Source organism: Mya arenaria, chromosome 4, assembly GCF_026914265.1.
Source record: "Mya arenaria isolate MELC-2E11 chromosome 4, ASM2691426v1".
NCBI classification, from domain to species: domain Eukaryota; kingdom Metazoa; phylum Mollusca; class Bivalvia; order Myida; family Myidae; genus Mya; species Mya arenaria.
This window is the reverse complement of record NC_069125.1, coordinates 1,745,535-1,758,113: the sequence shown is the minus strand read 5'-3', so window position 1 is coordinate 1,758,113 and position 12,579 is coordinate 1,745,535. Positions and strand designations below refer to the sequence as shown.

The following is a 12,579-nucleotide window of genomic DNA, read 5'->3' as shown; positions in this document are numbered from 1 at the left end:
AACATTTACACCAACATGAGCCTTGCAGATCGAACACCAACACTCGTCAATGTATTTTCAGTCAAACAAGAAAAATAACTCCACAATTATTAAAACCAGAGTTATGGGCCTTGCTATACAGCTGCATAATGCATTTGGCAAGATGTGTTATACATAAATATCTTGAACAGTTTTTGAGTTATTTGACTTTGTTTTGAAGATTTTTGCATAATCATGCAGAAGACCATACCACTGCTATGACAATACCTCGGCATTTTTTATCAAAAAGCAGATAAGCTAAAAATGTTGCTCTATTTACAATGTATAAGAAAATGTGATTGTCCAGTGTTGATTATTTGATCTGTTTAAATAAAAAAAATATGTGTTTTCAAACTAATTTGTACATGAATGTATCAGTAGGTGATCCTTACGAATTTAAAGTTTGAAAACAGTGATGTTAACCAAAACTCATTGAATTCTCAAACTTAAAAAGTCAGGTATGGTCAAAAGAGTGCTCTTCTCTGAGAGAAAGATAAAACTGTAAGTTTAAAGTTAGACTCATCTTGAAATTAACCAACCTACCTAGCATCTGCTGGCGAACTTTCTGATTCATTCCCTAGAAAAAAAGAGAACATATAATTATAAACTTCCCGGTATTTATTAATAATAACTTTTAAAAGTATGATCCATGAAGCCTACTTTTGGCCATTCTTTACCTAATCAATCATGGGCATAACTATGGCGAATGACATTACTTTGACCAGCATTCATAAAACATCTTAAGTCATTTTCCAAGCTTAAATTGCTCACTAGTCATATGAAACTAGAGCTATCACTGAAGGTGATTAATACCACTGAACGCCGCCCATCATTATGAGGTTTTATGAAATTCCATCTAGTAGTTTTCAAGTTACTGTCCGGACAAAAGTTTGACAAAAAAAACACAGAAAAAGGCAATAACTCTGTAATTTGCTAAAATAGTGTAATGATTCATGTACACTGAACTCCTTCTCATCGTGCTGTACCATTGTATAAAGTTTTATTACATTCTATCCGGTAGTTTTCAAGTTATGCTCCGGACAAGAAAAAAGTAACAAAGGGCAATTACTCTGTAATTGGCTGAAATAGAATTGCGGTTCCTGTACAATGCACTTTCTCTCAATATGATCTATCACTGTGTGAAGTTTTATTAAATTCCATACAATAGTTTTCAAGTTATGCTCCGGACAAGAAAAAGTAGAAAAGGGCAGTTTTCCCTGTAATTAGTTGAAATAGCATTGCGGTTCCTGTACACAGCACTCCCTCTCATTATGATCAATCACTGTATGAAGTTTTATTAACTTCCCTCTAGTAGTTTGCAAGTTAATGTCTGGAAAAATATTTGACAGCAAAAAAAAACAAATAAAGGGCAATAACTCTGTAATTAGCTAAAGAAGAGTTATGGTTTTTGAACACTGCACTTCCTCTCATTGTGCTTTACCATTGTATGAAGTTCCAATGAATCCCATCCAGTACTTTTCAAGTTATAACCTGGACAAAAAAAAAGTAACAAAGGGCAATAACTCAGTAATAAGCAAGAATAGAGTTATGGTTATTTTACTCTGCACTTTCTCTCAGTATGCTCTACCATTGTATGAAGGTTAATCCAATTCCATCCAGTAGTTTTTAAGTTATGCTCCGGACAAGGTAAATTGCAACCGACCGACCAACAAACTTTGACGGACCGACCGACCAACCGACCACAGGGTGACTCCAATATACCCCTTTCAAACTTCGTTTGTCGGGGGTATAATAATAACTTAATAATTTCTGAAATACAGAAATCTGTGAATTTGCATATTTATGTATCATTGTATATCATTCTAGGCAGCTTATAAATGATTTTTAAGTCACCACTTACTCTTCGGGCTAAGCTTCAATTTACGTAGGTGTCAAAGTTATGCCATTAACAAATCTATTCCAACAAAGACCATCAAAAACAGTATTTACATACAGTTACAATGCGCCATGTTTTCATACCATATTATCGTCCAGGCCCATCCGTGGTCCTGGCTGCATTCCCATCCCAGGACCCATCTGAAATATATGGTCATAGTTAAAGAAATGTTTTCATTAAATCTATAAATAACTTTATTGTAATGAGTTGAATACTTTTAAAGGGATGTGTCCACATTTTATCTGTTCAGACATAATAAATAAATAAATCATGTAAAATACGAGCAAAATGCTTATTTCAAAGATATAACATCAACTGAGAGCTCAATCGTTAAAGCTGCACTTTCACAGATTGACAACTTTTTTATTTTTTGTCTTGGAACGAAAATGCATGGAAACTATTTATATAAGACTTCTAACAAAAAACCAGATCACAGATATTAAAGGAACTAGACACCAGATGGTCCACAATGTAAATTTTATTTTAAGTTGTTGACAAAAAAAAATTCTTGCAATTATATCATCAGGTGTCTTGTCCCTTAAACACTGATCAAACTACATTCAGTCCCTTTAATGACAGAACCCTGCTTCTCGTCCATTTACCTGGTTAGGCCCCGGTCCTCCGGGCATCATTCCCCCTACCATGGTTTGTGGCATGGGCCCTGGCATAGCTCCGCCCATTGCTTGCTGACCTGGTCCACCGGGCTGCTGCATCTAAATATAATTACCTAGTAATGCTGTCAACATTTGGTCAGCACACGTTTAGTGAAGGCTGCACAACTTCACGATTATTCATGCACTTACAAAATGTTTTCATACATAGATGAACAGACAGTAATTCTGAAATACAGTCGAAACCTGTTGGCTTGATATCCCAGGGACCCCGGTGAAAATACTTTGAGCCTCGTAAATATTGAGCCAATCATGAATGCTTACAAAGAGTAAAACCAAATCGGTCCTTAACATCTAGGTCAAGCAAATGAGGAAATCAAGCCGAGCTATATCGTGCCAACAGATTTCGAATGTATTAAATGTTTATGTTTACTCTCATTATTTGCAAAACTTCTTCACACTTGAAAATACCTCTTAGTAAGGTAATTAAAAGTTGTGTAAATTCGGCTGTTTGAACAGCAGTTATGTCAATGATTCCACTCGTTTTATTGACGTCACATATATTTTACAGCAATAAAAGGTCACTTGACCAATCACAAGCATTGCTTCTATATAATCAGATCATTCGAAGATCTTGTTTTAATCAGAATAGGGAAGGTTTTGAAAAGATATCGGTTCATCTTAGGAAGCGTAATAGGACTGTTAATATTAGAACTTGAACAAGAGTTACTTGCAAAACATAGTGACACATCTTTGATCAGTGTCTCTTGCTCCAGGATGAGGAATCACCTGACTTAAAGGGGTTATCACATGAGTCACCACAGGTCACAACCAATGTAAACACACAAGTGAAGTTAAATTCTAATTAACTTTTTTGACAGAAATAATATGAAAAAACTTCTTGGCCTATAAAAGACTATACTATTTTCTGCTTCTACACGTATCAACTATATAAGATTTGCTTGTATTTTAATGATGCAATCCTTGGTCTCAACATGATGGAATTTTGTGTAATGATTCAATGCTGAAATTCTTTTTTTAAATCGGCTTGAACCCATGGTGACCTATGTGAGAACCCCTTTAAGTCACGTGATTCCTCACTCTGAACTCCCTATGAAAATGATTAAGATAACTAACCAGCTGACACAGGCAACTTTACAAAAGTCAAGTATTACAAGGGCCTCATCATTTTGTGCCCAAATTATCATGAATTAAATAAGTTTATTTAAGTCTAAGTTAGTAGTTTGCTTGCAAATTCAAAAAAGTTCTCCTATGGGAGATGTCTAGATATCTTCAAATCAAGATTCTAATAGCGATCATTTTATACAATCACTGATAAACCAGGGCTACATCTCTTAAACCCAGGAACTATGAAACTCCACTACGTTTTTACTGAACTAAGGCCTTACAAATGTATTCTGTGTTTCAGGCAACGGTCTCAATAATGATAAGTAGGGCAAGAGAAAATTGTTGTTTTTAAATCCAGTTAAAACAGCGAATCAAATTGCAAACGCTTAGGATGACATTTCGGTATGTTTTAAATGAAATCTCAACTACTTAAACTGTAATAAACACAAATTCTATTACATCAGATCCAGATGTATATAAAAAAAAGGGTTGAACAAGAGCTGTCACAGTTTGTGACGAATACCCCTGAATGTGACATTGACCTATGAACAAGGCCAGTACATGAAAAGTTGATCTTGCCGTTTATGTGTCAATTACATATGGCAAGTTATTTTAAATTGCCTCTGAACATAAAAAAATACCACTTGACAACCTACACTGTTATGTCCTTATAAGCAGCATTCCATTGTGAATAAACACTCAGAGTATCTTTCACCTTAGAGGTAGGGACATGGGTCTTGTACCCGACACGTCGTCTTGGTATGTCAAACACAGGTGGCAAGTTATTTTAAAATCTGTCCATACAAGAGAAAGTTACAGCCCGGACACGACAAACTATACTCTGTGTCCTTATATGCAGCATTCCATTGTCAATAAACACTAAGTGTGACCTTGAACTTAGAGGTAGGGACATGGGTCTTGCACGCGACACATCGTCTTGGTATGTCGAACACATGTGGCAAGTTATTTTAAAATCTGTCAATACAAGAGAAAGTTACAGCCAGGATACGACAACCTATACTCTATGTCCTTATATATGCAGCATTTCATTGTGAATAAACACCTAAGTAAGACCTTGACCTTAGAGGTAAGGACATGGGTCTTGCACGCGACACGTTGTCTTGGTATGTGGATCACATGTGGCAAATTATTTTAAAATCTGTCCATACAAGGGAAAGTTACAGCCCGGACACGCCAACCTATAATCTATGTCCTTATATGCAGCACTCCATAGTGAATAAACACCTAAGTTTGACCTTGACCTTAGAGGTAGGGACACAGCTCTTGCACATGACACGTCATCTTGGTATGTGGAACACATGTGGCAAGTTATTTTAAAATCTGTCCATAGAAGGGAAAGTTACAGCAAGGACACGACAACCTATACTCTATGTCCATATATGCAGCACTCCATTGTGAATAAACACTAAGTGTGACCTTGACCTTTGAGGTAGGGACACGGGTCTTGCACGTGGCACGTCGTCTTGGTATGTGGAACACATGTGGCAAGTTATTTTAAAATCTGTGCATACAAGGGAAAGTTACAGCCAGGACACAACAACCTATAATCTGTGTCCTTATATGCAGCACTCCATTGTGAATAAACACTAAGTGTGACCTTAACCTTAGAGGTAGGGAATTGGGTCTTGCACGTGACACGTCATCTTGGTATGTGGAACACATGTAGCAAGTTATTTTAAAATCTGTCCATACAAGGGAAAGTTACAGCCCGGACATGAGTTATCGGACACAAGGACGGACGGACGGACGGACGGACGGTGCGATTTTAATATGCCCACCTTCGGGGGCATAAAAAGGGTCAGGAGGGTTTTAGAAACACAATTATATTCTTCTTTTGACCTAAAAGGGTAACACATTCCCACTGCCTCACCCTCTGTTTGTGCTGTGTGATGACCTGTCTGATCCCATTAACCACGCCACCTTGGTCGTTGGGTATAAGGCCGACAAACTGACGTCGCTTGTTGCTGAACAGCAGGAGAAGTACTCGGATGTCACACGCAGTGTTGGGAGGGAAATGTACACAGCCAGCCTGAAGAATAGAACCACTTATAACAAAGGCACCACATGCAGATAACCATGCTTATCTGTATTTCTCTATTCTTAAAGGGGGATATCTCAATAAAATTGAAGCTAGAGTTATCTGCCACGCTACTCATATGCTCATAGCCATTGTGTCATTGTTAACATATCTACCAATTTTCAAGTTAACCCACACAGCCAGCCTAAAGAATGGAACCACTTATAACAACAGCACCATGTGCTTATCTGTATTTCTCTATTCTAAAAGGGGGATATCTTAATAAAATTGAAGCTAGAGTTATCTGCCACGCTACTCATATGCTCATAGCCATTGTGTCATTGTTAACATATGTACCAATTTTCAAGTTAACCCACACAGCCAGCCTAAAGAATAGAACCACTTATAACAAAGGCACCACATGCAGATAACCATGCTTATCTGTCTTTCTCTGTTTTAAAAGGGTGATAACTAAAAAATATTGAAGCTAGAGTTATCAGACATGATACTTATATGCACATACCGTATTTCCCCGACTATAAGGCAATCCGCTTATAAGACGACCCCCTAACTTTGCCCATGAAATCTGGTGTTTTTGTCTCGACTCGTTTATAAGACGGGGTCGATTTTTAAAGCAAATCCAGCACTTGAAATCCACTAAGTCTGTGATAATGTTCAAGCTAAACAGTCAAATATCAACTAAATTTGTTCATTTGCTTGGGATTATTGATTTTTATTTTCCGATGGTATGGTATGTTTGAACCAGCCTAGACGCAATTTTTGGAGTTATGTGGGTTCATACGGTATTTGATTGACCTATTTTAATACAAACCATTTGCAGTGCATCTTTGATCTTTGCACAGCTCGTGCTGTGACGTCACAAATTGTACTGTTTGATCTGTAGCCGACAAACAGAACACATTCCATTACATGTGTTAATGAGTTAAATTTTCGTTTGTTTGGATTGCAGTTGATGGGACTTAAATTTTGAGAAATAAATAACCATTGATGATTGCGGATAAATTAATGTCACGATTAATGAAATGTGTATTGAAATCTGCCAGTTACATGTATGTAAATGATGTATGCAAAGCCTTATAGTAAGGAAAAAGTAAGTTTTATATACGACATAGAAAAAAAATTGCATTTTTTAAATCTTTTTTTGTCAAAATATATTTTAATTTCAAAGGTGGCAAAATATGTCTCCTGTGAAAAACAATGTGTTTGGACCGATAACAAGCGTTATATCGGGTGTTCATCGTAGAGAAATAAAGCAGATGGTCGTCTTAATCCGATGGGTGTGATCGTGTCACTTTTATTGGGGTGTCATCAACAAACAATAAATAAGTCAGTTGAATATTCCTGATTATGACTCTGTTCTTTATGAAATTCTTATAGACTCGCTTATAAGACGGGCCCCCTACTTTAAGGTTAAAAAACGGGACCAAATTTCCCCGTCTTATAGTCGGGAAAATACGGTAGCCATTGTGTCATAGTTAACATATGTACCAAGTTTCATGTTAACCTCCTTTAAATTTTTGAGTTATGACCAATGGTAAAAGGTTCCACACCACTACATCAACAATGACAACAGCTCTATGACATTACCTCACTGTTCTTCATACTTTATTCACAAGAGTCAAAAATATCAGTGTTTTCCCCTACATTTTGGAAGTGGGGCTGCAGACTGTCTGATTGGGAAAATTGCGTCATTTTTTTTTATAAAATTGGGACTTCCCATTTTGCCAAGTAATTTACAACAATGCTTTAAAAAAATATTACAAAAACACCAATTCTCCCATACAAAAATGTTTTTGGGGTCTTATTTTTTAATATGGATTTTTTTGTTGTTTTTTTAAATCAGAATCTTATTTTTACTTTTACGGAAAATATGTGTTTTGGCTCAAAAATTAGTCAGAAGCAAACTATTACTAAAAGAGGTCTTGTAAACCAGGGGTGGTATTAAATATGCAACTTAATTTAATCTTCGGGTCATACATCATTGACTTCATTCACTCTTTTCGTCAGTTAATAATAGTTAATAAGTAAGTAACTAAATAAGTAATCCGGTTAGGTACATCGTTCTTAGATCCAATTAACACCATTATATTGAATACCAGCACTGAGTAACCTAACATCAATGCCCACCAAGCATACTCACAAACCCACTGCCCATGACTTTATAGAGATTCTTCAGGTCCTCCAGGTTTGTGTTGTGGAAGTGGAAGGCCACTTGACGACTGTTCTTGAACAATGGGTGGAGCTGACTAGAGTTAAGCAGGGTCTGTGGCATCAGCTGCATGATCAGGTTACTAGGCCAGCTAGTTGTTGAACTGGGAAAGAGAGGAACAGGTTAGGTTATACTAATTTATTGTGAGAAAACAAGACGCCAATGCAGCAACGCCGCATTAAAGCTGGATTTTTTATTTGACGATGCTATTTTGCAAACCTAGGATTTGAGCTAGTGACCTTGTATTTTTAACCAAAAAGACCCAGATCTATATTTATCGGAGATATTGTTCATACAAATAACCTGATCAACAGAAACTATTCAATTTGTGTGAGGAAATATGAATGTTTTATAAATACATCAGCTTTTCCAATAAGATCTATCCCAGAGACCTAGTTCTTGACCCTAGATGACACACTTTATCATCTAAGATTTCATGAACACAAATATTTTTAAAGTTAATAAAATTTAAATTTGAGAAAAAAAAATATGACATCGGGAAAATATTTCCTTAGATTTGACCTAGTGACCTAGTTTTTGATTTGATGTGACCGTAATTCACAAATGTTTAAGACAACATGTAGACAAATATTCTGACCAAGTTTCATAAAGATTTGACAAAAAATAGTGAATTTTTATGACCGTGGAATTCTTTCTCCTAAGATTTGACCTTGTGACCTAGATTTTGACTGGGGAAGACCCATATTAAAGAACTTTCAAGATATTATGCAGAAAAATATTCTTTCCAAGTTTCATAAAGATTTGACAAAAATTGTTGAATTTATGACGTGGTAAGATTTTCCTAGAATTTGACCTGGGATGACCGATATGAAAAAATAAGTAAGGTATTATGCAGACAAATATTCTGACCAAGTTTCATCAAGATATGAAAAAAATGTTGAATTCATGACGTGGAAATATTTTTCCTAAGATTTAACCTAGTGACCTAGATTTTGACCCAGGTTGACCAATATTAAAAAATTATGCCAAAAATAATGCAGACAAGCATTCTGACCATGTTTTATCAAAATTTGATAAAAATTGTTGAATTTATACCTGGTTTATGACCCATATTCATATATATTCAAGATAACATGCCGACAAATAGTCCGACCAAGTTTGATCTTGCTAACGATACACACTGATCTAAATGAACCATTCTTTAGTCTTTTTACTGGGTAGAATCTTCATGATCAGGTAACTAGGCCAGTTAGTAGAAGATCTGAGAGAAGAGGTTAGGTCATACTAATTTATAGTAGCTTGACTGTACATAAAGGCTATGTGCTAAATCATTCTTGTTCCCAAGCCAGCTAGTTGTAGAGATGGGAAAGCGAGGAAGAGTTTAGTTTGTATACACTTTTATTTTAGACAATAAAGGGGCGCAACTCAATAAATTAACCACAAGACTTGAAAAAACTTCCTAAACATGTGTGTATTGTTATGGTAAAGATTTGCACGAGTTAGGTTACTGGGCCAGCTTTTTGTATACCTGGGAATGATTAGACAATCATATTTTCTGGTCCCTGGTCCTGGCTGATCTCTTCAGGGAGCCAGTCAACAGAATACTTACATTTCCTGGTCTGTCCTCGCAATGGACACCATACATCCGAGACTGCTGGTGATTCTGGTTCCCGGTCCTGGCTGACCTCTTCAGGGAGCCAGTCAACAGAATACTTACATTTACTTATCTGTCTTTGCTATGGACACCATACATCCGAGACTGCGGGTGATTCTGGTTCCCGGTCCTGACTGACCTCTTCAGGGAACCAGTCAACAGAATACTTACATTTCCTGGTCTGTCCTCGCTATGGACACCATACATCCGAGACTGCGGGTGATTCTGGTTCCCGGTCCTGACTGACCTCTTCAGGGAACCAGTCAACAGAATACTTACATTTCCTGGTCTGTCCTCGCTATGGACACCATACATCCGAGACTGCGGGTGATTCTGGTTCCCGGTCCTGACTGACCTCTTCAGGGAACCAGTCAACAGAATACTTACATTTCCTGGTCTGTCCTCGCTATGGACACCATACATCCGAGACTGCGGGTGATTCTGGTTCCCGGTCCTGGCATAACAGTCTTCTTATCTTGCCATTCCAATTGACCTGTGAACAATAGAGGTTTGGGAACATTACATGTACATGGATATAAAAGTTGCAGTTGAGTTTGTGGGTTTGATATTGTTTTTTTTTTTAATTTCGCCTGTAATTGCAGGCGAGCTGATACTGGAATAAGTCCTTTACTGTGTATGCATAAGAACATGCCAAATTGGTTAGAGGATATACACAGAAGACAGGAAGCATGCATAAGTTTGCATATACCAAGTTTGGTCAAGATATGTGAACCCTGACTAAAGATTTCCATTTTAAGTGACAGTGACCTTGACCTTGACCCTAGGGACCCCAAATGCAATCCCATGAAAGGTATCCATAAACTCTTCCTTTATACCAAGTTGGGTCAAGATATGTCAAACCTTACTGAAATTATTCAGTTTCATAGGTGAGTTTGACGCCGCACACCTGGCGGCCCGCCCGAACAACGACGTTTGTCATTCTTATAACTAGGTTTCACTATGTGAAAACCTGGTCAAAAATCAGCCTTACCTTTCCATATAATGTTTCTATTCTGTAGACTGCTGTTGGCCTGGTCAGGTCCGGGTATCACGGGAGCCCCTCCCACCTGGTTAGGCATTCCTGGGTTGTTGGGGAGCCCGGGTATTGAGTTCTGCATCCCGGGGACACTACCCATGGTATTTGGAATTGGCATAGTGGAAATGGGCACCTGCTGATATACGTAGAAAAATTATATTGAATATTGATTTTATGACGGTAAACAATATGAAATTCCTCAGCAAGCATTTTATTCACTCACATAAGCCTAGGTACAGCAATCCATTTTGTTAAATAATCCCTTTAGAATAAAAGAACTTACTAGCCACATGCTCTATGTCTTATAAGATTATAACCTTCATTTTTAACCGATGAAATCGGCTATCCGCCTTTAATAAGCTCCATGCTTAAAGATCTATAGTTTTACCGTTAAACAATCATGATGTTATATTTTGGTTCCCCAGCAGCTCAAAACAGGTTACAATCTAATCAAGACGTTAAGAACATATTATGTAAAATCTTAACGCCTATCATGATTTTAAGATAAAGATTTTACCTGATGTGGGCAAACCCTTACATCAACATGGGAACCATAAGTAAGTTTAACAGTCAAGTATATTTTATTGCCCAAGTTAAGTTTATGCATGGCAACACTACCATCTATGACAACACAAAGGCTATATGATACCTTGACAAAAAATATTTAAAGTGACACTCTTATTCAAAATCCATACATGCATAACAAACATCAATTTTGTGTGGTAAACCTTACTGAATAATGCACTAATGGAAAATATTAATAACAGATGACAAGATTGTAACAATGTATTTAATGGCTAAAAACGCAAAAATAATAAATGATTGGTGAATGCTAAAAGATTTACTGTGTGGTCTACTATCATAAGGTAGAAATACCATGTTTTCTGCACCTTACTTTCAAATTAAACTGGGTATCCTTCATGAGAACCATTGTTTTCCACAATTTTTCATCCTTTCTAGTATATCAAAACAATTGTATTAATTGTGGTAAATCTTATTTGTGAGTAAGAGTGCATCTTTAAAAGCCAACAAGATAATTAAAAGCATGACACTCCCATATCATTATTTTACCTCCTCCACTTGTTTATTTAAGCTTGATTTATGTGAAGAGAGCTGAATATGATAAGTATGTTCACTACGTAGAAACCAGTACTGTGTCCCTTTGAAAAACCTTTAAAAAATACCCATGGTGGGGACCAAACCCTCCTTTTGTGTGAGAGGCAGACACCATAACCACTACACCACTCTCAAGTCTGGTGACGATCTAAGCAACAACCTTTTGTGTGAGAGGCAGACACCATAACCACTAGACCACTCTCAGTCTGGTGAGGATCTAAGCAACAAACTTTTGTGTGTGAGGCAGACACCATAACCACTAGACCACTCCCAGTCTGGTGGGGATCTTACCCACAACCTCTTATGTGTGAGGCAGACACTTTAACCACTAGACCACTCTCACCCTGGTGGGGATCTTACCCACAACCTCTTATGTGTGAGGCGGACACCTTAACCACTAGACCACTCTCACCCTGGTGGGGATCTTACCCACAACCTCTTATGTGTGAGGCGGGTACCTTAACCACTAGACCACTCTCACCCCGGTGGGGATCGATCCCACAACCTCTTATGTGTGAGGCAGACACTTTAACCATTAGACCACTCTCACCCCGGTGGGGATCTTACCCACAACCTCTTATGTGTGAGGCAGACACTTTAACCATTAGACCACTTTCACCCCGGTGGGGATCTTACCCACAACCTCTTATGTGTGAGGCAGACACTTTAACCACTAGACCACTCTCAGTCTGGTGGGGATCTTACCCACAACCTCTTATGTGTGAGGCAGACACTTTAACCATTAGACCACTCTCACCCTGGTGGGGATCTAACCCACAACCTCTTATGTGGGAGGCAGACACTTTAACCACTAGACCACTCTCACCCCGGTGGGGATCTTACCCACAACCTCTTATGTGTGAGGCGGACACCTTAACCACTAGACCACT

General features: G+C 37.7%; 1 protein-coding gene across 5 annotated transcripts in view; it reads right to left on the bottom strand.

Annotated features, from left to right (window-relative positions):
* Positions 1-12,579, bottom strand: part of LOC128230320 (mediator of RNA polymerase II transcription subunit 25-like) — a 42,681-nt gene that overhangs the window by 15,228 nt on the left and 14,874 nt on the right. For 2 of the 5 annotated variants that reach the window (XM_052942496.1, XM_052942501.1), the window contains exons 13-19: positions 10,529-10,709; positions 9,925-10,030; positions 7,854-8,025; positions 5,546-5,704; positions 2,518-2,628; positions 1,999-2,055; positions 562-595 (exon numbers count right to left, since the gene is read on the bottom strand). In XM_052942496.1, coding sequence (XP_052798456.1) covers positions 562-595; positions 1,999-2,055; positions 2,518-2,628; positions 5,546-5,704; positions 7,854-8,025; positions 9,925-10,030; positions 10,529-10,709 — 820 coding nt within the window. The remainder of the gene's footprint in view (positions 1-561; positions 596-1,998; positions 2,056-2,517; positions 2,629-5,545; positions 5,705-7,853; positions 8,026-9,924; positions 10,031-10,528; positions 10,710-12,579) is intronic. The other 3 variants (XM_052942499.1, XM_052942500.1, XM_052942497.1) reach the window with 3 other exon arrangements.